We start from the raw sequence: 26,265 nt of genomic DNA on the forward strand, positions 1-26,265 counted from the left end.
AAAGGGGACCACGAAAAAATTGCATTTTTAGCTTTATTTTAACAAAAAATCTTAGGGTACATTAAACATATGTTTCTTATTGCAGTTACTGTAAGTCCTTAAATAAAATAGTGAACATACTAGACAACTTGTATTTTAGTAGTAAGTAAACAAACAAAGGCTCTTAATTAGTCTGCTGACATATGCAGTAACATATTGTGTCATTTATTATGTGGTAGAAAATGAATTATTAATTTACTTGTTCATTTACTGTTAATATCTGCTTACTTTCTCTTTTAACATGTGCTGTCTACACTTCTGTTAAAATGTAATAATCACTTATTCTTCTGTTGTTTGATACTTTACATTAGTTTTGGATGATACCACAAATTTGGGTTTCAATCCGATACCAAGTAGTTACAGGATCATACATTGGTCATATTCAAAGTCCGCATGTGTCCAGGGACATATTTCCTGAGTTTCTAAACATAATATACATTTTGAAAAAATGAAATTAGATGTTGTGATGCCAAAAAATATTGACGTAATCATAGTAGTATTGACTAGATACTTGCCTGTATTTGATATCATTACAGTGGATGTCAGGTGTAGATCCACCAATGGCGTTCGTTTAAATTGTGATGCCGGTGAGCTACGGTGTGTAGTGAAACATGTTTAGTTATTCCTCGTCCTGCAGGGATGATCCTTGTCAGAAAAGTAATTTATGTGTCGCCATGGAGGCGAGAATTAGTGATTTAAAAGTAGCTAAAACACTGCCGATGGCGGATGGACGTTAGCCGCTAGCTAGCTAGCCATGTCTTAAAGCACCTCTTCCTGAGGGCATTTCAGTGTTATAACTTCAATCAATCAATCAATGTTTATTTATATAGCCCTAAATCACAAGTGTCTCAAAGGGCTGTACAAGCCACAACGACATCCTCGGTACAGAGCCCACATACGGGCAAGGAAAACTCACCCCAGTGGGACATCAATGTGAATGAATATGACAAACCTTGGAGAGGACCGCATATGTGGGTAACCCCCCCCTCTAGGGGAGACCGAAAGCAATGGATGTCGAGTGGGTCTGACATAATATTGTGAAAGTCCAACACATCAGCGAAAGTCCAGTCCATGCATGGTGGGGCCAGCAGGAACCATCCCGAGCAGAGACGGGTCAGCAGCGTAGAGATGTCCCCATCCGATGAACAGGCTAGCGGTCCACCCCGGAGCAGAGCAGAAAAGAAAAGAAAAGAAACGGCAGATCAACTGGTCTAAAAAGGGAGTCTATTTAAAGGCTAGAGTATACAAATGAGTTTTAAGATGAGACTTAAATGCTTCTACTGAGGTAGCATCTCTAACTTTTACCGGGAGGGCATTCCATAGTATTGGAGCCCGAATAGAAAACGCTCTATAGCCCGCAGACTTTTTTTGGGCTCTGGGAATCACTAATAAGCCAGAGTTCTTTGAACGCAGATTTCTTGCCGGGACATATGGTACAATACAATCGGCAAGATAGGCAGGAGCTTGACCGTGTAGTATTTTATACGTAAGTAGTAAAACCTTAAAGTCGCATCTTAGGTGCACAGGAAGCCAGTGCAAGTGAGCCAGTATAGGCGTAATATGATCAAACTTTCTTGTTTTTGTCAAAAGTCTAGCAGCCGCATTTTGTACCATCTGTAAACTTTTAATGCTAGACATAGGGAGGCCCGAAAACAAAACGTTACAGTAATCGAGACGAGATGTAACGAACGCATGGATAATGATCTCAGCATCGCTTGTGGACAAAATGGAATGCATTTTAGCGATATTACGGAGATGAAAGAAGGCCGTTTTAGTAACACTCTTAATGTGTGACTCAAACGAGAGAGTTGGGTCGAAGATAATACCCAGATTCTTTACAGAGTCGCCTTGTTTAATTGTTTGGTTGTCAAATGTTAAGGTGGTATTATTAAATAGATGTTGGTGTTGAGCAGGACCGATAATCAGCATTTCCGTTTTCTTAGCGTTGAGTTGCAAAAAGTTAGCGGACATCCATTGTTTAATTTCATTAAGACACGCCTCCAGCTGACTACAATCCGGCGTGTTGGTCAGCTTTAGGGGCATGTAGAGTTGGGTGTCATCAGCATAACAGTGAAAGCTAACACCGTATTTGCGTATGATGTCACCGAGCGGCAGCATGTAAATACTAAAGAGTGCAGGGCCAAGAACCGAACCCTGGGGAACTCCGCACGTTACCTTAACATAGTCCGAGGTTACATTGTTATGGGAGACACACTGCATCATGTCAGTAAGATAAGAGTTAAACCAAGACAAGGCTAAGTCTGTCATCCCAATACGCGTTTTGATACGCTCTAATAAAATATTATGATCAACAGTATCGAAAGCGGCGCTAAGATCAAGAAGCAGCAACATAGATGACGCATCAGAATCCATCGTTAGCAATAGATCATTAGTCATTTTTGCGAGGGCTGTCTCCGTAGAGTGATTTGCCCTGAAACCGGATTGAAAAGGTTCACAGAGATTGTTAGACGCTAAGTGTTCATTTAGCTGCTGTGCTACAATTTTTTCGAGGATTTTCGAGATAAACGGAAGGTGGGACACCGGCCGGTAGTTTACCAGGAGATCAGGATCGAGGTTAGGTCTTTTGAGTAGAGGATGAATAACCGCTTTTTTGAATGCTAGGGGAACAGTGCCAGAGGAAAGTGATAAGTTTATAATATTTAACACTGATGGACCTAATAATACAAAAAGCTCCTTGATAAGTTTCCCAGGAATTGGGTCAAGTAAACATGTTGTTTGTTTTGTCCCATTTACACATTTTGACAATTCCTCCAATGTTATTTCATCAAAGAGAGAGAAACTATTTTGGAGGGCAGTGTCCGTCGTATATACAGTCGTATTTGTGTTAATAGAGCCCAGTTGTAGCTGAGATGCATTGTCTTTAATCTCTTTTCTAATGACTTCAATTTTCTTATTAAAGAAATTCATAAAGTCATCTGCTGAGTGGGTGGAGCTACTGGGAGGAGTCCCTTGTTGGGTTAGCGATGCTACTGTACTAAACAGAAATTTAGGATCATTTTTGTTGAGGTGGATGAGATTTGAGTAATATTTAGCTTTAGCTGAGGTACACATGCGTTTATAAGTTATTAAACTATCACACCAGGCTTGATGGAAAACCTCAAGTTTAGTCGCACGCCATTTGCGTTCCAGCTTTCTACATGATAATTTCTGGGCTTTAGTTTCTTTATTGTTAGTTTTTAAGCCAAAATGGGTCCGTTCTCCCTTTTCTGTCTACATACTGTGTCTGCTTGTAAGTACTCCTTGATTGTGTGCTGCTGAACATGCTGTTCTGCTCGTAAACCAGCGACGTCATTACGTGACTTTGACGCGGGCGCGGGTGGGTGGGGGGTGTGTCACCAATACGTTTCAGAGACGGTATAGTACCAAAAATGATTAATTAGTATCGCGGTGCTATGCTAACAACCCTAGTATATACTGTATACAGGCTAGTGTTTCTGTTACAGTCGCATGTCCTTGTTTTCCACACCTGCGACCCCATCCCTCCTCTCTCACCTCTTTTGTTTGGCTCATTTAAACTCATGTCGAGGGATGTCATATGAATATAGCAACAAAGGATCAGAGAGCATCCCCTTTCCTCTCTTGTGCACCTGCAGCTACTCAGCACAGTCAGGTAATGATGCTGAGAATCACCAGCATCCTCAAATCAGCTGACTCATGACTTCTAGAAAGAAAAAAAAAGGCCTGAATGTCACTAACTTTTGCTAAATCACAGTATGGAGACTGACGTGCAGACAGATATAGGAGGCTGGGTTTTGAATGTGACAATTCTCGCCATCGATGTCTACAGAACACGGCCACATTTCTCTGCAATGCGATGATACGTTTCCACCCCCAGGCACAAAGTCCTCAGAGTGAAACCCCCACTGGAGTCGCGAGTCACGAAAGAAAAGGAGAGCGAGAGTGCCAAGAACTAAACATTCTTGGAAACATGTCTGAAAAGCTCTTAGGCACTTGTAATATGCTTCATGTAACTTTGGAAAAGACAAAGGTACACACTATCATTAGGAATTACTAACTGTACTTACAGTACTTTTTTTTTTTACTCGTCCATTCCGTTTTCAGCCACTGGAGAAAGCAAATAATTTTCTGTGACACTTTGCGTGACAACCTTCCAAGTAATAATCCCATTAATTGTCCAGTGATTTATGCCGGCTGAAGAGTTTTTATTGCAATAATACATGTACGGTACAACTCCCTCTAAGATAACAAGGCTCACAAGGATGGATGACACTACTTTTTATTTGGCTTTTAGATGAGGATATATAATGTGATTAAAGTAAAATGCTGTTTTTTACTGAAAGCTTTGGTACACTGGATAACCTGGTTATGGTTTCAAAAGTAATAAATGACTTGAAATTAAAATATATTTAGTTTCAAGCTCCATTTACCCTTGGTTTCTTCTGTAGTGGAAAGATATACTCTCACAGGACATTTCATTAGCGATACTTAAGGGGTTTATAGAATACATAATAAGCTTTTTGTGGTTGTAGTTTGCAAAGACTGCCTGTATCATATTGATATCTCTATGTTTTCACTCTTCAGATACAGTGGAGAAGTAGGTAGATCAACTGTCCATCCTGGTTAAGCTCATAGGAAAGCCGGAGTCTACACCAGCTGACGAGAGTCACCAGTCAATCACAGGATTGACACATGCAGACAGACAACAAATCACACTCGCATCCACACCTACAGTCACTGAGTGGGAATTGATCCCCACTGGTTGTGTGAAAGTCAACCATGTGAAGTCCAACATTATCAGTGACCTGTAAGGAAAGTTAAACAACTCTTTATCAATCTGACTTTGCCTTTTCTAAACTGTTATACAACTATTTTAGCCTCTTTATGTGGCTCTAAAATTGGCCGAAGAATATTCTTCTTTGTAAGAACACACACAAAGAACACAATTGTTCTTTAAAATAAGTGCGTCAGTCAGACTTCAGGTTGCCAAACGCACGATAATAATAAAAGTATTGTTTGCTTTGTGTACCGTGTAGGATCAATAATTTAAAAAAATCCCGAAATGCATAATATTTTGACCCCTTCAATACATGGCTATTAACAAACACAAACCGGACACATCCTGCATTGTATCTGATTTACTTTTTCTGACCATATAGGGCCTGATCTACTGAAGGTTGGTGTGTTTTAAATCACATGCAAACTTGATAGCTCATGCAAAGCTGATCTTTTGAGATCCTACGCACAAGATTGTGTCTCTGAAATGAGCAACATAGAGAGTGCAATCCATTAAGCGTGTATGTCTTTATGTATATGCAGAATATATGCTAATTAGAACACCCACAATAGTAGGAGGAAGAGATGCTATTTGCATCTCATCTTCAAATTACACTCACATTGTGATTTATCAAGCCTATAACTGTTCTGTGGCTGACGGTTTGCGTCTATATTTAGCACGACTAGAATGTGTGTGCAAACTGGCACAGTTACACACAAATGGTCTTCCCGCGATCAGAAATATGATAGACCATCGAGAAAGAGACTCTACTGTGATCGTGTCAACAATCAACATATCTGTCAGAAATAAAATGATCAAACAGATCATCCTTGCAACACGTCCATCTTTGAGCGGGAAATGACTTAATGGCTGCTTTGGAGACTAACGAACACCGAAACAAAAAGTGTTTATTTTTTAAATGCTTTTGTAATATATCTCCTATATTTGAAAAACTTCTTGTAACATGCATTGTTTGCATCTAGATCATTCCAGTAGACCATCGCAGTTATTGCCGGTGTTGTTGCATAAACATCGTTCGTGCGGTGTCCCAGGAAACACTTTTGGCGTGCTAAAAATAGATTTTGTTGTCTAAATTGTGATTCTATATTTCAGAAAGTGTGATACAGATTAGAGTTGTGTGCTGCATGTTCGACAACATTATGAAACAGCTCAGGTTGGAGAGCATGATAACATGAATGTGGAGGGAAATGAGTGTCTCCATGGTGACAACTGGCACAGTACACACTGAACCCTAATTTAAAAATGGCGATCTGCACCACCTTTGCACTTGTTATCAATCGTACAGGCAGTCTTAGTAGATCACCTGCAACACGGCCACAAATAGTACGCGCAATTGTATAGTTTGCAATTGCTGTTTATCACTTCTTTGAATCTTAGTAGATCAGACCCAGTACGTAGTCATGTTTTACTGTAGCAGATGGATCTGAGCAACACCAAATTAGGAATCTATGATAATTTTCCTCAATATAATATACTTTTAGGCAAAGACAATTTGTCATTTCTCATCTAACAACATTGGTCAAACATGAGTACAAAGGTTTTCAAATGATCTGTTATTGACTAAGCTCTGTTGTTTTGGGAAGATGGGAATCATGTTTATAAGCTGAAAGCTCAGCTTTAATTATAGCAAAGTGAAATCTGTGCGGGTAATCGTGAAGCACTTTTATGAACTGCAAAACTCCAAGATGCAAGTGAGAGAACAGAACTCTAATCACTGACAAGACACTCATCTGGCTTAAAAGCAGGTTTCACCCTCAAGTCGCTGACAGTGATGTCATATGTTATTAGTAATTATACACAAATGAAGGCAGAATTGAGCTTGAAGATATCAGCACAGTCCAGTCACATTGATTGAGTTGACATCTGATGCGTGCACGCTGGAAAAGTGCTACTTTCAGTGTTTATTTAATGTCACTCAGTTGTGGGAAGCAAATCTAATATTTTACGTTTCATATTGTTGCTGAGCTCTAATCTGAAATTAGTCCTTGTTGGATAAAATCGGAGAACGTACTGTAACCTTTATTTGAAGTGGTTAGCATGCAGTAAGAGGTTAAGCTGAGAGGGCCTGATTTACTAAGATCCAAATACCACCTGCTAAACAGCGTGTGAAACTTTTAAAATAGCATGTACTGTTAGTGGAATGCGTTGGATGCGGTCTACTAACATTGCACGTGTTACGTGTTACTGGGGTTCAATCCCCACCTTCTACCTTCCTAGTCACGTCCGTTGTGTCCTTGGGCAAGACACTTCACCCTTGCTCCTGATGGCTGCTGGTTAGCGCCTTGCATGGCAGCTCCCGCCATCAGTGTGTTAATGTGTGTGTGAATGGGTGAATGTGGAAATACTGTCAAAGCGCTTTGAGTACCTTGAAGGTAGAAAAGCGCTATACAAGTATAACCCATTTATCATTTATCATTTACTCATTACTGGTGCAGTTTTTGCTTGCACTACGCAGCTTTCACCATGGAGACACTCGATCGTTTATTGCACATTCATCCTATCATGCTGACCTGTGTTGTCTTATGTGTTTAAACAAGCAGCAGACCGTACCTTTTTATTATAGTAGGCGGACCATACGTCCTCTTTTCCCCGGACATGTCTTCTTTTGAGGGCGTGTCCGGGGTGTCCGGGCGGGGTTTTTTAAATGCCTCAAATGTCCGGCATTTTGAATTAGGGTTGCGTGTCTTTTCATTGTATGTCCAGGGTTTGTCACGGCCAGGGAACCTCATCTGTTCGTCCTGACGAACGCACCTCGGGACACGCCAACGGCCGCGGCGCACATCCAGGGACGCGCGTCTCCGCCCTGCAGCTGCCACCAGCTGCAATCATTTACCGGCAATCGGCACACTTGCCTGTAAGGAAGGAGCTGCCTACATAATAAATCTTTGTATATACTGCCCTCTGGTGTCTGAGCCGTCACCTCCCTTAGTCCAACTACAACAGGGTAACTTAAACAAAACAAACTGAAGGTGTGCGCACGCAGAAAAATTTGTGAGGGAGGGGCAGAGACACAGAGCGAGAGAGCTAGTGAGTGAATTCAGAGACCATACTTGCCAACCTTCCCGTTTTTAGCGGAAGACTCCCGGTATTCAGCGCCTCTCCCGATAACCTCCCGGCAGACAAGAGACAGACAAACATGCCGAAACGTAAATGCAATTTCACGGAGGATTTGCGAAAAAAGTATTCGTGTTTTCGTACTGGCCGTGACACATGGGAAGCAGAATGCACCGTGTGCAAAGCAGGAACGTACGCATCTTTGGCAAATGAAGGGGCTAAAGATCTACAAGCCCATATTGACACTAAAAAGCACAAAACAGCTGTGCAGGAAGAGAGCTCGTCTACTAAATTGACAGAGTACTTTGTGCGACCTGGAAAAGGAGAAGACGGTGTAAACGCAGCAGAGGGTGGTTTAGCATTCCACACAGTCAAACACCATAGCAGTTACAGGTCGATGGATTGCACCAGTGCTTTGCTGAAAAAAGCATTCCCAGACTCAGACACGGCAAAAAAGTTTTCAAGTGCACGCACCAAAACAGAGGCGATTGTCAACAGTGTTATAGCGCCCCACAGCATCGACATTGCGCTAGAGGCGCTCAAAGAAATAAAGTACTGTGGCATCGCTACAGATGGGAGTAACCATGGTGCAGTAAAAATATTCCCAATCATAATCCAGTATTTTGACTGGAAGAAAGGTGGTGTACAATCAACATTGCTTGAGGTCAAAGACACACCTAATGAGACAGCGGACACCATTGCAAACTTGTTGATTGAAACACTGAGAAAAAATGTATAGCATTTACTGGTGACAACTGGAACACAAACTTCGGAGGAATCAGACATGATGAAGGGGGGAAGAATGTGTATGCAAATTTGAAGAAGCTGCTCCAGAATAAGACGCTGATCGGTGTGGGTTGCCCAGCACACATAATGAACAATTGTGTCCATCATGGTGCAGACACACTTGATATTGAAATTGAGAATATCATGTTCAAAATCTACCAGTACTTCCACATTTACACTGTGCGCACTGAGAGTTTGAAGGAGTACTGTGACTTTGTAGATGTTGAATACAGAAAGCTCCTTTCCCACAGCAAGACACGATGGCTGTCATTATTCCCTGGAATCGAGAGGCTGCTGCAGATGTTTCCAGCATTAAAGGGATACCGGTATTTTATGTCACAGGAAAAAACACCTGTGGCTCATGTGTGTGTTCCACTCACCCATTAAAGAAATGGAAAAGGAAAATAATTCCATTGTTGAAGTGCGTAACATCTTGCAGAGAGTCCACACAACACTTGAGGAACGGCAGAGAAACAACTTCATGTCCCTGAAAGTTAAGGGACTCCTGGGACAGAAGCGCACAGATGGGCATGGAAAAGATTGTGAACAGTTCTATGCTGATGTGCAGGGTCTCTATAGTGCATGCCTGCAGTATCTCCAGAAGTGGATGACACCCATGGAAGAATTCACCCCATTCATGTGGATGGATCTGAGTCAGACACCTAGTTGGAATGATGTGGAAGCCTGCATCAAGTACCTCGGAGAAAAGTGGGTGCCAATTGATGATGCCAAGTGTTTTGATCAGGTCACCAATTTCAAGAAATTCACTGAGAGTAGCAACAGTGATGGAGAGTTCAATGGCATGCAAGTGCACCAGAAGTGGTGCAAATATTTTGAGAAGGCCAAAAGCATTGCATGTTACGCAGAGCTGCTGAAGATTGCACAGTTTGTCTTTGCCCGTCCTTCTCACTGATGCAGAGCCAGTGGACCAAGGAAAAGAGCAGGTTGTCTGTTGAGTCATTGAAAGGGCTTCTATTTGTACAATACAACTTCAAAGAAACATCCTGCACGGACGTCCATGCTTATTTGATGAGCAACCGGAAACTGCTGGGGAAAATAAGCTCTTCAGCTAAATATGCATGGGCAAACAAGGAAGGCCAGGGAGACGAGGATGAAGACCCGGGAGATGAAGAGGAAAACCAAGGAGATAAGGCCAAGACGACTAAATAAGAAGAAACGCAATACACTACTTCTCCTTCTTTTTGTTTTAAATGTTGACTCTGCATTATTTTTTTTATTTGTTTTACAGAAGCCTAAAATAATTGGCTCAGAAATGCTACCTCTGTTTTTGTTGTTTTAACTGATTTGTGAAATACTCTTCACCTATGGTGTATTCTCTGAAAACATCTGTTTTTGTTTCAAATGTTTTGAGGCATTATTTATATTTTTTACATTAGAATGGTCCACTAGACTGAGAAGAGACATTTTAAAGAATGGGCTGTTACCTGTTTTTTGTTTAAATATAATTAACCTGTTTTGAGGCATTATTTATGTTTATATTATATACAAGAGGTTATTTTGAATATTGCTACCTCTGTACTTTTTCTAAAACTGTGAATGTTACAGAATATAAGTGTGACTTATTTTGTTATATTGTCAACAGAGGACAAAAATGCTTTATTTAAATAAATATATTATTTATAAAGCAAGTTCAAGTATCATTGGCAAATTTTCACCTAGCCCCGGCCTTGGCGTGCTGTCCGCCTTGGCACGCATATATGTGTCCTCTTTTTGGGATTTCAGAATATGGTCAGCCTATATTATAGGCTTTTTAGAAGCAGTCCTGCAATGCGTCTACAATGAAAACCACCATTTTTTGTGCACTTCAAATGCGAATTGGAGAGGAGCTGCACTTACTAAGCTCAAGACCCCAAATAAATGCATAGTTCAAAGATATTTTTTTTCATATGGGAGATACGTTAATGATATACATTCTATGTGAAAAAACTAACGCCATGAAAAAAAACACTATAGGACACTAAAAATTATAAATTGAATTAGTTTTAATCAGCCCTATAAGACATGCAGCATAAATGCTGAAATTGCTGAATAGACTATATGTCTACCGGTAATATGTTTTTGATTTCTGACAGTCCAAATATGTTGACACACACACATAAGTCTCTGTCCATTGTCTGTCTTTGCAGCGCGATCCTTATTTTTTCTCACAGACGTGTGCGCAACTGGCAGTTTGCACATATTTTTCAGAGGTGCTAAAAATAGTTCTTGCAAAACGGTGATGAGTGTTAATAAATCACATTGTGCGTTCTGTATAATATATTTGCATCTTCTTCTCACAGTTTTGTGGGTGTCTTGATGATCAGCATATAGTCTACACCTGCCAAGGCCTTGTGGTTAGAGTGTCCGACCTGAGACTGGAAGGTCGTGAGTTCAAAAACCCCGGCCGAGTCATACCAAAGACTAGAAAAAATGGGACCCATTGCCTCCCTGCTTGGCACTCCGCATCAAGGGTTGGAATTGGGGGTTAAATCACCAAAATGATTCCAGAGTGTGGTCACCGCTGCTGCTCACTGCTCCCCTCACCTCCCAGGGGCTGGAACAAGGGGATGGGTCAAATGCAGAGGATAATTTCACCACTCCTAGTCTGTGTGTGACTATCGTTGCAACTTTAACTTTAACTTTTAACTTTACATTTTCATGAAGACAGAGACGCAAAATGGATTGCGCTCCTTATTCTGCTCATTCGAAAGACGCAATCCACTTTCCACACGTGTAGAAGATCAGCTTTGCGTGTGCCATCAAGTTTGCACATGTTTTAGTACACGCAAACCTTTAGTAGATCAGGCCCTGAGTCTCTCTAAGGAACTTCGTTTTTCAATCTCACCACATCAAATACTTACAAAAGACGCGGTTTCCACCAAAGCACTATCTTTTATTAAGCACAGTGTCAACATGCCGTGTGTTTCTTAAACATCGCTCCTCCTTCAGAAGCATGCGCTGTCTATCTCCGCTACTTCTAACAATGGTTTCCAATGTCATTTATTAGCTTCAACTGAACATGAACGCATTTTCTGTGTTTTTGCAGGTGTATTCACTGCACTCTAAACCCTTTTCAGGTTTTTTTGTATATAATTTACTCAAGTGGTATCGTTTAAAGCAGACTCCCTTTTGTATGAATTATTTTAGAAGTTGATGAAGCACTGTATCCTGTACTCCATCTTAAAGTGCTCTACTATGGGTCTCTTTCTTTTAGCAATTCAGACCTTCATTGACAAGATCTCATGAAGTAAAGTCAAAGGAGTGCCTCCAATCTGGAATCAGGCTTCCTAGCACATAGCAAGAGAGAGTTATTCATGACATGAGCTAGGCTAGAAAGTAGGCCATCCCCAAACAACAAAGAGATGCAGGTAGTTGAGGGGAAAACGAAATCCCCCAGATCCATTATTGAAGGCCTTGTGTGGCTGGGCAGAGACCATCCTGATTGTCACTCACTGAATCAAGTCCTCATCACCGTGTGCCTCCGTGCTACTCAGCCATAGCAAACTAAATTGCATTTACACAAAGTGTGTCCCTTGTGGCTATAATTATGTGAATTACCCTCAACAGCCTTCAGTCTAAAAGGGAGACGTTGTCGTTTTTTGTGGCTGGATGTTGCCGTTCAGGCTTGTCAATGAGATGTAACGTTCAAAAGCGAGCGCTTGATTCCTGATGAGGGTGTTAATAAATCATTATAGCGGCTAAAAATAGAGAGTTGCCAAGCAGCTGTGAAAATGACTTCATGTATTTATTTATGTTAAAGCAACAGGAATTAATTATAGATGTTTTGTGACATTTGAGGGGTGGGTGAGAGGGCGATGAAATTGGGTCAAGCTCAAACGAAGGCACAATGGTGGTGATTAAATACACTGAGAAATGTGCTGCTTTATTTGAGGGAATGGCAGCCTGCATTGCTACACTTCAGTGTTTTACTTGGATGTGATGACTGTTAGCGAACACCGAATGCTCGCCAACAAAACCGCTGCACGGTCAATAAATCAGCCGTAAAAGGGTGATTGTTGCAGCATCCAAGGTATCAAAATCTCATTAAAAGCTTCTTCCATTTGTGTTGAGCTGCGCACTAAACTCTGGAGTGTTGCTATGGATACCGGCTAAAACCAAACATAGAAACACAAGGTGGGGAATCTCTAGTGATTATCCGACGCCATGCGCTTGCTCTGGTTTGATTGGTTGCCCTAATATCTCATCAGAAAGCCACATATCAGCCACATAAAAATGACACATTTGCACAGCTCTGGAGAACAGCATGCGCAGAGATCATTGAGATACTCACGCTGTTATTAATGCATGGTGTGCAGGCTGGATGCTGCCCCCCGCCTAGAAGCAGGAAGGGTTGAAGAGAAAAAAGGCGGGCGGGATGATGAGCTTGTATCTGAATTATTGGTGGGAATCGGAAGACAAACGCACGGTGACTATGCAAATAGGCATGTGTTCTCTCAAAGAAATTACTATTAGTCATGCTGTTTACCAAAAGTGTATGCAAATAGTGACATTTCTTCATTTCCTTTACTCTGTGATTCCGTCTCGCCGCCCTGCAGATCCACTGTGGGAGCTAATGTGTTTACGGTGCCATCCGCCTACCAGTGGCAGACTGAGCATCAGTACAGATGACATCTGATGCATTTAAGCGCAGTAGATTAGGGATGTGCTCCTGAAACGATCATGTACCCTATCTTAGGTGATCTTCAGATGAAGCGAACCATCCCTCTAGGGAATAAAAAAAACAGTTAAAGTAACGTGTGATGCAGGTTACGTAAGATCCCAATTGCGAGTAGAGAATGTGAAAGTTGTTATGTAAGTGACATGTCGTGGAAGAATGTTGCTGTGCTGCACACATGAATGGCTATCCTGTGAATGATTTTAACACGAATCGCGCTGAAAGCCTTTCACAGGCGGCTGAGTGTGCCGCTGCAGGAAGACAAATGAAGACGCTGTCAAAACTGCAGGGACCATTGCCATTCATTGAAATCTCATTCACATTCAGACCGCTGTAGCTCAGCTGGTTCACATCGTTGTGGCGGCTGCTCGAAAGGCAAAAAAAAACAACAACAAAAAAACGACTTGACACCAAGAAACGTGAGGTGGAAGGACTCGGCCCAAGTCTATCAATCTCCTCAGGAGTGGGAGTGGGGCGTTCTGGTGGGGTGAACGAGGCTGCAGAAGGACATTTAGATGAAGTCATGTGACACTTCAGCGGTTGACATTTACGTCCTTGAACAGCTATTGTCTCGGTTTTTCACCTGCGGTTTGGATTGGATGGTGTTCTTCTATGATGTATTGCTAATTTCCCAATAATAACTTGCAGCTTGGTTTTGGTGGTGAAACTCAGGCCGCAATATTAGGTGCACCGTCACAATCTAATGCAGGGGTGTCCAAGCTTTTTGACTGGGGGCCGCATTGGGCAAAAAAAAATTGGCCGATATATATATATATATATATATATATATATATATATATATATATATATATATATATATATATATATATATATATATATATATATATATATATATATATATATATATATGTATATATATATATATATATATATCCATCCATCCATCCATTTTCTACCGCTTATTCCCTTCGGGGTCGCGGGGGGTGCTGGAGCCTATCTCAGCTACAATCGGGCGGAAGGTGGGGAACACCCTGGACAAGTCGCCACCTCATCGCAAGGCCAACACAGATAGACAGACAACATTCACAATCACATTCACACACTAGGGCCAATTTTAGTGTTGCCAATCAACCTATCCCCAGGTGCATGTCTTATATATATATATATATATATATATATATATATATATATATATATATATATATATATATATATATATATATATATATATATATATATATATATATATATATATATATATATGCATGTATGTATGTATGTATGTGCAGTATATCAGTGGCGGGCCGGTCGTTTCCCACCTAGGCCTTCAGTGATGTCCGACTTCTCTCACAATACCATCATTGATGTCTCCACATGACCATTGCTGGAGAAATACTATACAGAAACACATTTACGGAATTTATTTTATGGATTTAAATGGGTGTAATTTCGAATTTTATGTTGATTAGACATTTTTTTTTATAATATCCGCATAGTAGAATTTTTTTTGTGCTGGTAGAATTTTTTTCTGCACCATGACTAAGAAAGGTTGTTTGGATTGAGTCATATAAGTAATTGGTGCTTGTGAGTTTAAGAAAGTACATATCATGGTCACTGACCTGAGTTTCCAACGTTGCCCACAAGATCACAACAAATTGGCACCTGGCAGACTAGGTGTTTACATTTTAATATGAAAACCCCCTGCACAACCAGGTTGCTTATTGAAATTGCACTGTGCCGTTTTCTCGCGGGGCAAATTGAAGATCCCGGCGGGTCGCATTTGGCTCACGGGCCTTGGTTTGGACGCCGCTGATCCAATGAGATCCAGCACAAGAGCTGTATACCATTATGTCCTTTTGAAGATAAAATACTCAATTTATATTGAAATTGTGAGAGAGGTATTTATCTAACATGATTGTGTATGGTGCAGACCTGCACTGAATCCTATTTTGGCTGCCATTCTTAGCTACTTCAGTGGGTTGAATTGATAGAAACACTTTTCAGTTTGTGTTAGTACAGTTCTGCGCCACTCCCTGCAAGAACAAACATATTTATGAATCAATGCTTTTTTGACATGATAATTATAGTATCAACATAAATTAGAACACACTAAGATTTTTTTTTTGTTAATGTCAGGGTTTCCCCTAAATTGCCAAAATACCTGTGGTGGTGGGAGCCTGGTCAATATGACATCATCGCATGATTTGCTATGATGCATCTTTTTTAAAAAAAAGCAAAAACATGTGAATATACATTAAAAACAAATCTGTTATTATTAAGTATAGCAGGAGTCACCAACCTTTTTGAAACCAAGAGCTACTTCTTGGGTACTGATTAATGCGAAGGGCTACCAGTTTGATACACACTTAAATAAATTGCCAGAAATAGCCAATTTGCTCAATTTACCTTTAACTCTATGTTATTATTAATAATTAATGATATTTACACTTAATTGAACGGTTTAAAAGAGGAGAAAACACGAAAAAAAATTACAATTAAATTTTGAAACATAGTTTAACTTCAATTTTGACTCTTTAAAATTCAAAATTCAACCGAAAAAAAGAAGAGAAAAACTAGCTAATTCGAATCTTTTTGAAAAAATAAAAAAAATAATTTATGGAACATCATTAGTCATTTTTCCTGATTAAGATTAATTTTAGAATTTTGATGACATGTTTTAAATAGGTTAAAATCCAATCTGCACTTTGTTAGAATATACCGGTATAACAAATTGGACCAAGCTATATTTCTAACAAAGACAAATCATTATTTCTTCTAGATTTTCCAGAACAAACATTTTAAAAGAAATTCAAAAGACTTTGAAATAAGATTTCAATTTGATTCTACAGATTTTCTAGATTTGCCAGAATAATTTTTTTGAATTTTAATCATAAGTTTGAAGAAATATTTCACAAATATTTTTTGTCGAAAAAACAGAAGCTAAAATGAAGAATTAAATTTAAATTTATTTATTATTCTTTACAATTAAAACAATTTTTTACTTGAACATTGATTTAAATTGTCAGTAAAGAAGAGGAAGGAATTTAAAAGGTAAAAAGGTATATGTGTTTAAAAATCCTAAAATCATTTTTAAGGTTGTATTTTTTCTCTAAAATTGTCTTTCTGAAAGTTATAAGAAGCAAAGTAAAAAAAAATATGAATTTATTTAAACAAGTGAAGACCAAGTCTTTAAAATATTTTCTTGGATTTTCAAATTCTATTTGAGTTTTGTCTCTCTTAGAATTAAAAATGTCGGGCAAAGCGAGACCATCTTGCTAGTAAATAAATACAAATTAAAAAATAGAGGCAGCTCACTGGTAAGTGCTGCTATTTGAGCTATTTTTAGAACAGGCCAGCGGGCTACTCATCTGGTCCTTACGGGCTACCTGGTGCCCGCGGGCACCGCGTTGGTGACCCCTGAAGTATAGTATTAACATATACATTTTTTCTTACATCATTTTGTTCCATTTTTAAATTGTTGCTTGAGAATTATTCTATTTTCTTGTAGAGATTTCTCTAATCCTTTAAGTCACTTTTTCTTTAATAAAAAGGACGGGCAACAAATCTAGCATTTATTTCTGGTGTTATTGAAGACTGTACTCGTGTTTGGAGACTCTGTTTTGGAAATTTGTGTCGCGCCATGTCCGTGACGAAAAGCGAACCTGACGTCACACTTGCTTTGTGTTGCTGGGAGCCTTTCTCTCATTAAAAGCCACCAGTGTCATCTTAAATTGTGAAGGTCGCTGTCCACGGGTATGTCTCGAATATATTAAAGTACTTCCACAGTGCGGACACGCTGCCTCCACTACAGACTTGCGTCATCACAACATTGGTTTCGGGAGCACACTTCCAGTAATTAAAGTACGTCTTTTTCCGGCCCAATTTTTGGTGCATCATTAGTCAATAGTGCGCATATAATAAACTATATATAACCATTCATACTGTAACTACAACAACTACTAATGTGCTATGATGGCCATTTTTCCATGGTCTGTGAGCACACCGTGTTGGCGAAGAATGAAGAAGTGTTGTGTGTCTAGGAGTGAAGCGCGGAGGTAGACGTGTGTGCGGAGGAAATACTATCGGGCCTGTTGTTAGCATATAATTGGCAAGAAAAGCTAAAAAGAAAGTCAAAGGTTGTTTTTTCCTGGACGCTACAATACATTATATTACTTTATTTGTGGCGGCTAATATGAAACCCTAAATGTTATTTTGAAGCCGTAAAAGCGTGTGATTGGTTTGCGAAAGTGTCTTGACATGTTTTGATGTCGGATTGACAGCAATAAAAAAAAGTCTACTTTCACGTCCTGCCGACCGTCTTTTATTTCTGTTGAGCTTTTATGTCATCTTACTTACCAAATCAGTCGCAGTAACAATCTAAATGTTATGTTATCACTGCACATTAACCATAATTTAAACACGGAAGTGAAGCACCACCCACCTCTTTCGACGCGTGCAGCAGGTATTTGCTGCAGGGATGTCGCCTTTTCTTATGGCAAAAAATAGTCCTTTCTTGTCGGGAGAACGACTTGCCATGGCTTTGAATGCAATATTTCCATAAGGTTGACTTTCCTTTGTCCATTTCTGTTCGCTTGTGGCTCATCGCTTGTGAACTGCAGCCAAGTTCTGCCCGCTACGGCATGGCCCAAGTGTCAAAAAGGAATAGTTCACGTTAATCGGCCTTAAAAAAAATGAGTGCCGATATTTAAATTTATAGTTAACGCGTTATTGTCGCGTAACTTTGACAGCATATAGTCCTTGGACACAGGAGAGCTTTGGGGTCAAACTGTCAATTTATGTTTATTTAATTTTACTGTTGACTTCATTTTGCTCACACAATTATATGTAACTAAAGAGAATAAGGAAAAAATATATAATTCTGTTTATATTGTAAAATGGTCTTATATTAACAATAGTGCTGTCAATCAATTAACAATTCCTGTCAGATTTATCACAGGGTTGATGTGGATTAGTTTGATTATTCGCTATTAAATATCATTCATTTTTAATTTCTATAATTGTGTTCCATGTTGCATGAGCAAAAACTGTCATTAAAGAAAGGAATATATTGTATATGCACTTATTTTGTTCATTAAACACCTTTAACATCTTGTTCATCATAATAAAGTTTGTTTTTTGAGACAAACATTTAACAACACCAATGTGGACCTGCTCCTCATTTTGTAATATTACTTTGGTCATTTAAGATACGGTACAAATGTGTTGCTACAGACATTTCAGAAATTTTTGTATCATTCTGCGGTGCTGAAGGGTGAATCGCGATATATTTTTCTATCAGAAAAACAGTTATTATAGATAATCTGAATTAATCTGCATGTATCAAACTGTTAAAAAAAGTTTGTTTATACAAATATTGGTTTTGTTTTCCCAACATCTCTGTGGTGTGTAATCCGATTAAAATCATGATCAACAATTGAAATTAAAAAATCACAAAATAATTCAATGATCTTGCAAACTCTCCAAGTAAAAAGTATCAGATACCATACCTTTATTTACTTGGTATGAATACCAACATTTGTAGTATCCGCTACCTCTACTCTGGACATTTTCTCTGCTTTGGAATGACCGGGAGACAACAGCCAATTTACTTCAGTTTCTGGTGTTAACAGTTTCTAAAATGATGACCAGCAATGTTTAGCCTCTATTTGCGTCATTGTGCTGCCTAACCAAAGTTGAAAAGACCTATTAAGGTCCATTTCCTACCACTTTTTGTTAGTTAAAATATTGTTTCCCTCTATGTCCTTTCTTTCAGCTCTACATTCAGACAACTACCCTTACCATCTCCATGAACCTGAGTGCCTCAGTAGCACTGGGCATGCTCTATATGCCCAAGGTGTACATCATTATTTTCCACCCTGAGCTCAACGTACAGAAGAGGAAACGTAGCTTCAAGGCGGTGGTCACAGCCGCTACGATGTCATCACGTCTGTCCCAGAAGCCCAGTGAAAGACCCAATGGAGAAGCCAAGACTGAGCTGTGTGAGAACCCTGCCACTGACCCCATGAGTGAGTACTCCTTATAATATCATGTTAACTTTTCACAAATGTATATAGAAACATTCATACATAAGCTAAAAACTGATAAGCCTGACAGTTTATCTGTATTCTCCTTTAGTTGTCAAAGCCTGTACTGTTGGACTTCTTTAGGATCTACATTTATATCTGTGCTATTGAGGTTTTTTAATGGTTTTCCCAGGAGGGTTGAGTGGTGTGTCTTTCTGCTACTTCTCGTATCTATCTTAGAGTTCCTTTCCTGCACTAGAAAATCCCATTTGGTCAATTTAATTGGTTGTGTGCCGCGGTAAAAAGTATTTTTAATGCTTTATAGAAGAGGTCGGTGGTTATCTGCAAGGCCTGTAACCTAAGTGTGCTGGATGAGGAAGTGGGACAGAAAGATTTGAAGAAGGAGAGTTCTATTAATGAAGTGGAGGAAATAATGTCTTTAGAACAGTGTTACTCACACCACCACTCATCTGACTCAGCAGTCTGTATGATTATTTAGGGTAATAGTCTGTGGGGTCCAAATCCAATAATGTGACAAAAGTATCTGGACATGCACAGCTGATCACAACACCTTAGACCAGGGCTATTCAACTGGTGGCCCCAAATCCGACCTGAGACTGAAACCATATCAGACCCTGGGTTCAGTTGAAAACCTGGGAGACAAACATTTTTGCAATAAATTCCTAAAATCACTAAAGTTCTCCTGTTATACAGAGAAACTTGGACCACTGTGAACACATTGGCAGATGCTTGCATTTACAGTTTAACTTTGCTAGCAAACATAGAACATTGGGGTCCAAACTTGTTATTTACACAATTGAGGCATTACACAAAGCACCCCTTAAGTCCTCTTCTCTTTGGCAATCATAATTGTTTTTGTAATGTGATTCATGTAACTAAGGTGTTACTGTAGCTTGTTTACTTCAGAATGTACAGGTATACTTTAGTTTTACTAGTAGTGTTAGTCAATGTTCCATTTTAGGTTCTCTCTTTTTCATCATGTTGGCTATTCAACTGGTGGCCCGTGAGTTCAGTTCAAAAAAACTTGTGAGGGACTCACTTTTTTTCAGCAAATTCTTAAAAACATTAGTGCTATCATGGAGATGATCATTGACCATTTTTTTTGCAGAAGATCCTTAAAAACAGTAGAGCGCTCCTGTAACTCTGACAAAATAAATAGACTGAAATTAAATGTCTACTGTAGAGGATGCTGGTTCCTTGGACTATACAACATAAGAATATTAATAAGAAGTCCAACCTCTGTCCTTACATTTCTGGAAACATGGCCCCCAAAACTATATAGTTGAATATCCCTGCCTTAGAGATAGACCAACACACAACTACAACGCAAATCAGATATTCAACAGACCAGCTCAATGGGGTTTACGTGGGGAGACTGCCCTGACTTTAACCCTCTTGTTCTTTTTTCCTGCGGCACTTCTGTCAGTACTTGGACTTGTGTTTTAGGTATTAATCTTACTGTAGGATGAACCCCTGACCAACAAGGTGCATACTGTACCAGAGGGTAGTGCATGGCACTGCAGAAAGCTGTGGTAACTGTTTGTTGGCTGATTTGGGGTTGATGACTATTAACAGTTAATTGCTGTTCAAACCAATTTACTTTTTTTCCATTGGCAAAATCAAATCAAGTACTTTGCTAGTAGTCTGATGTGGTTCCAAGTTGAGCTATATTAGTGACATACACCACTGCTAGTAGCTCACTGATTGGTGGATTCATCATCTCCACATTGTTGCAAACTTTGATGATTAATAGCTGGAAATGAAAAAACTCATTAGTTCTTACCGCTGGGCACTGAACCACACATACTCCACACTCTCCACTTTGCAGTCATCTGTTCAACACCACTAGCCCTAAACCCGGACGTTTGCTTACCCTTGTTATTCAGTGTCGTCGTTTGTTTCTTCGTCTCATTATAACTTTGTGGTTGTGCTGTTTTACCTGCAGCACTATTTTAAAACCACCCACTCCCCGTAAACAGAGGCAAGTAGCTTCTAGCTGAGCCAACACAATATTCATTATTGCATCTTGCCAAGACCTTTTTGGACAATGCATAAAAGCCCTCTGGCCTCTGAAATGAAAGTGAAAACCATTATAATGTGGCAAACAGGAAACACCTCTATATTTGTTCTAATTTACAACTCGTGTAGGGGTTATGGTAAAGTGTCCAGTAGAAAGGCAGGGTCGGACCAGATGGTGCTGTATTAATGTTTATTGACAAACTTGTTATTTTGTAATCCGCCAAGGCGAATTGCTGTCAGTGACTAGTATGCCATTTAAACAGTGGCTACTGTATGACTGACAAATTGGATTTTTATTTTTTTTCATTGAGTTTTGGTGCATTAAACCTCAGGGATATTCAATTTTAATTATCTTCAAATCCGAACAGGAAATACAAGTCCTTGAGTTTTTGAAGGGCGTAAAATATTTTGGATTCAACTTTTGAAAAAGGAAGGCCTTACAGTAGATGTTTTTTCTGGCTCTGTGGTATTTTCAAATAAATGCCAGTGGGCCGTACACCTGTGAACGAATTGGACATTTATATAAAAAAATACAGCAAAAATTTACTGAAAAGGAGAAAAAAAAGACAGCTTTTGTCTCCTGACGGTTAATGATTATGTGTCACAAATTCTGCTGAAAATAATTTGCTTGATTAAGTAATGTAGCAAATGTATGTAGGAATTTGGGATTTTCTAAAATCAGAGATGTATTATTATGAAATTAGCAAAATCAATTTGGCAAGTCAGATTTGTTTTTCTTTTTGCCAGATTATTTAGTTTATTTTAAAGTAATTTAAGGTATCTTTGATTTTAGTGCTTATTGCATTACTTTCCTAAGATGAGCAAGTTGGTCTAATGCAGTAGTCCCCATCCACCAGTCTGTGACACATTTGCTACAGGGCCAAACAGAAACATTAAATAATTTATAAACAACCGCATTTTCTCTAACTTAACTTTTACCTTTCCCACTAAACACACCAACAAATGTGTTCATAGATGTATAATAAAAATCCTGATAGGAAGTCACCATTTGTTCTATTTGTAATATCTTTGTTACATGGGACAATACACATTAAAGGCCTACTGAAATTAATTTTTTTTATTTAAACGGGGATAGCAGATCTATTCTATGTGTCATACTTGATCATTTTGCGATATTGCCATATTTTTGCTGAAAGGATTTAGTATAGAACAACGACGATAAAGATCGCAACTTTTGGTATCTGATAAAAAAAGGCTTGCCCCTACCGGAAGTAGCGTGACGTAGTCAATTGAACATATACGCAAAGTTCCCTATTGTTTACAATGATGGCCGCATGAAGTGAGAGAGATTCGGACCGAGAAAGCGACAATTTCCCCATTAATTTGAGCGAGGATGAAAGATTTGTGGATGAGTAAAGTGCAAGTGAAGGACTAGTGGGGAGTTGAAGCTATTCAGATAGGGAAGATGCTGTGAGAGCCGGGGGTGACCTGATATTCAGCTGGGAATGACTACAACAGTAAATAAACACAAGACATATATATACTCTATTAGCCACAACACAACCAGGCTTATATTTAATATGCCACAAATTAATCCTGCATAAAAACACCTGCGTGTTTGTTGTGCTAGCTCCTAGCTCCTCTGCTAGCTCCTAGCTCCATAGAACACGCCAATACAATTCAAACACCTGATCAACACACACAATCACTCAGCCCAAAAGACAGTTCACCTAACCCAATGTTCATAAAGCTTATATATTTTTAAAAGTTTCGTACGTGACGCGCACATACGGTCAAGCTATCAAATGTTTAGCAGCCAAGGCTGCATACTCACGGTACCTGGTATTCAGCTGGGAATGACTAAAACAGTAAATAAACACAAGACATATATTTACTCTATTAGCCACAACACAACCAGGCTTATATTTAATATGACACAAATTAATCCTGCATAAAAACACCTACATCTTTGTTATGCTAACTCCTAGCTCCTATGCTAGCTCCTAGCTCCATAGAACACGCCAATACAATTCAAACACCTGATCAACACACACAATCACTCAGCCCAAAAGACCGTTCACCTAACCCAAGGTTCATAAAGCTTATATATTTAAAAAAAGTTACGTACATACGCAAAAAAAAAGTTGCACACATACGGTCAAGCGATCAAATGTTTAGAAGCCAAAGCTGCATACTCACAGTAGCACGTCTGCGTCTTTGTATTCCAAATCAAAGTAATCCTGGTAAGAGTCTGTGTTGTCCCAGTTCTCTACAGGCGTCTGTATATCGAAGTCAAAAGTCCTCCTGGTTAGAGTCTCTGTTATCCGAGTTCTTCCATCTTGACTGCATCTTTCGGGAATGTAAACAAAGACGCGCCGGCTGTGTACTGTTGTTGCTGACTTCGTTCGAAAAATACGTCCGTTTCGCACCGACAACTTTCTTCTTTGCTTGCTCAGCTTCTTTCTCCATAATGCAATGAACATAATTGCAACAGATTCACGAACACAGATGTCCAGAATACTGTGGAATTATGAAATGAAAACAGAGCTTTTTTGTATTGGCTTCAATGTGGAAGGCATACCCGTGTTCCCCGGGCTACGTCACGCACAAACGTCATCCTCAGAGGCGTTTCGAACCGGAAGTTTAGCGGCAAATTTAAAATGTCACTTTATAAGTTAACCCGGCCGTATTGGCATGTGTTATAATGTTAAGATTTCATCATTGATATATAAACTATCAGACTGCGTGGTCGGTAGTGGTGGGTTTCAGTAGGCCTTTAATGAACATAAACATGTAAATTTGCCAGATTGTAGCCAAAGGCTTATTTCAATCTGCGGTCCCCGGCCGGTTGATAGTGTGTACAAGGTCCATAAACAGTTAAATTAGAAAGCACCAACATCATACATAAACAGTACAATAAAATACACCGACTCAGATATAATAATAAGAATAACATAAAATGGAGACCCACATAAAAGGACAGATCAGGAATAAAGACACCATAGTAGTTGGAGAAGTGCTAAAGAGCTAAAGAGCAAGTGTGCTAAATTGTTGCATATAATTAGTGCACTGAAGGAAGAAAATACACGTCTCACTTGGCTGAGTAAGTTAAAGTGCTGATATTATTGCATCTAGCTTTATTGCACAAGTAGTTACATTAACAGATGTGTTTACGCATGGGAATTTGCACCAACAACAGCATACATAAATGTATCTATGTATGAAATATTGCGCAAAATATGACTACATAACTTTAGAATATAAATAGAAATCAATAGAAATTAATTGGAACTAATGGCAAGTATAGCTATGCTAATTTCCTTGACAATGACGTTTAATACATAAGATATGTTAGCCAAAAAATAATACAAGTATTTGGAGAGCTTTTTTGCAAAAGGGTAAAAGCTTGGGCTCTCACTAATTCAGCATTACTTTTCACGCACTTATTTTTGCTGTATTTATATGCCACACGTGAAAGGCCAGTCTATGATAATCATGCCTACATTAAATTGTCCCCTGGTGCAAAAAAAGGTTGGGGATCCCTGGTCTAATGTAAAAAAAATAAAGATCTTTGACCTTGGTGAATTTTGGCTTTTCTCTGTGCATATAGAATTTTGTCATCGTAGTTAACTGTACATCTATCACTAGCTGATTATCTTTCTTGTTAGTATGAAGAGAAAGATGACTGACAGCTCATGCAAATCTCACATCACAAGACTCTGAACGCCTCCTCTCCCGCATCGTGTCTAATCACACGGAGCGATCACGGCACCCACAGGTGCAGCAGCTCCTCAAAAGCCATCTTTGAATGATGTCTACGGAATGACTGATTTTCCTGGGAATCTCTCCAAAGAGCACCAACAGTTGTCACACTCATCTGTCAGGAGTGGAATAAGCTTATACAGTATGTACACACGGCTGATGGAGCAGATATATTCTCCATAGGGGGTGGTCCAAACCATCCCCTACAACTGTCACTGCGGCGCATCACAAGTTCCCAAGCGAGTCATCCGGTCTCCAGGATGCCATCCCAAAAGTGCATCGTGTCATCTGCTCTGTGGGCCTTTCACCTCCATGAATGTCTTCTCGCCTCATCTCTCCACTGCCTGCGCACCCTTTCGTCCCTCTTGACCTTTTTTTTTGCAGCAGTGGAAGTGACATTCATTAATGGCGAATTTATGTGCATGACTGCCCGAAACCTGAATTGTGGCGCCACCATCCCCGGAGACTGTCCGTCAATGCCCGTAACCATCAGAGCGCCAAATACCTCGCTTTCAGCGCCTGACAGCCCTGGAGGAGACGACTCGGAGTGATTTATAGGATTATGAAGATGAGCAGTTCTGCAGCTTTGCACTGCTATTGATGTGGTTTAATAGCCTCACAGAAAAAGTGGGATTTTCTTTAATTCATCAACGCTCATCACTCACTGTCCTCTACTTACACTGCAATCACAATGCATATGAACGCAACGTATTTATTCCAATCTTTATTCTCCAGTGGTAAAGTTGGGGTAACTCACAGTGTTGTGTCCACTTGTTACTGATATTAAAGAAGACGACGATATCTCAAGTGTGTTATTTTTTTACGATTTCTCTCAGATGTTTTTGTGTGAGTCAAGCAAAAACTAAAAGGGCTGTTTGGAACTGACACTGACATCGTAAAACCTTTGGTCTGTCGGCCAAATCAGGCAAACATTTTTGCAGCAAATTCCTTAAAAGACTAGAGTGCTCCTGCTCTGTAAAGGAATTTGGACCACTGCAAAGACATTGGTGGATCTTTGCATCGACATTTTAACCTCAATAGCGAACATATAACACTGGGGTCCAAACTTGTGATTTACATAACTGATGTATTCCTCAAGGCACCCCTTTAAGTCCTCTTTTTTGGAGTTACAACATTTTGTGCGTAATGGGATTTATGTAAGTAGGGTCTTATTGTTGTATCTTGTT

General features: G+C 39.5%; 1 protein-coding gene across 2 annotated transcripts in view; it reads left to right on the top strand.

The window, feature by feature from the left end:
- Positions 1 to 26,265, top strand: part of LOC133653510 (metabotropic glutamate receptor 7-like) — a 133,912-nt gene that overhangs the window by 102,645 nt on the left and 5,002 nt on the right. For both annotated transcript variants that reach the window (XM_062052863.1, XM_062052862.1), the window contains one exon: positions 19,066 to 19,318. In XM_062052863.1, coding sequence (XP_061908847.1) covers positions 19,066 to 19,318 — 253 coding nt within the window. The remainder of the gene's footprint in view (positions 1 to 19,065; positions 19,319 to 26,265) is intronic.

This window comes from Entelurus aequoreus, linkage group LG07 (genome assembly GCF_033978785.1).
Source record: "Entelurus aequoreus isolate RoL-2023_Sb linkage group LG07, RoL_Eaeq_v1.1, whole genome shotgun sequence".
NCBI classification, from domain to species: domain Eukaryota; kingdom Metazoa; phylum Chordata; class Actinopteri; order Syngnathiformes; family Syngnathidae; genus Entelurus; species Entelurus aequoreus.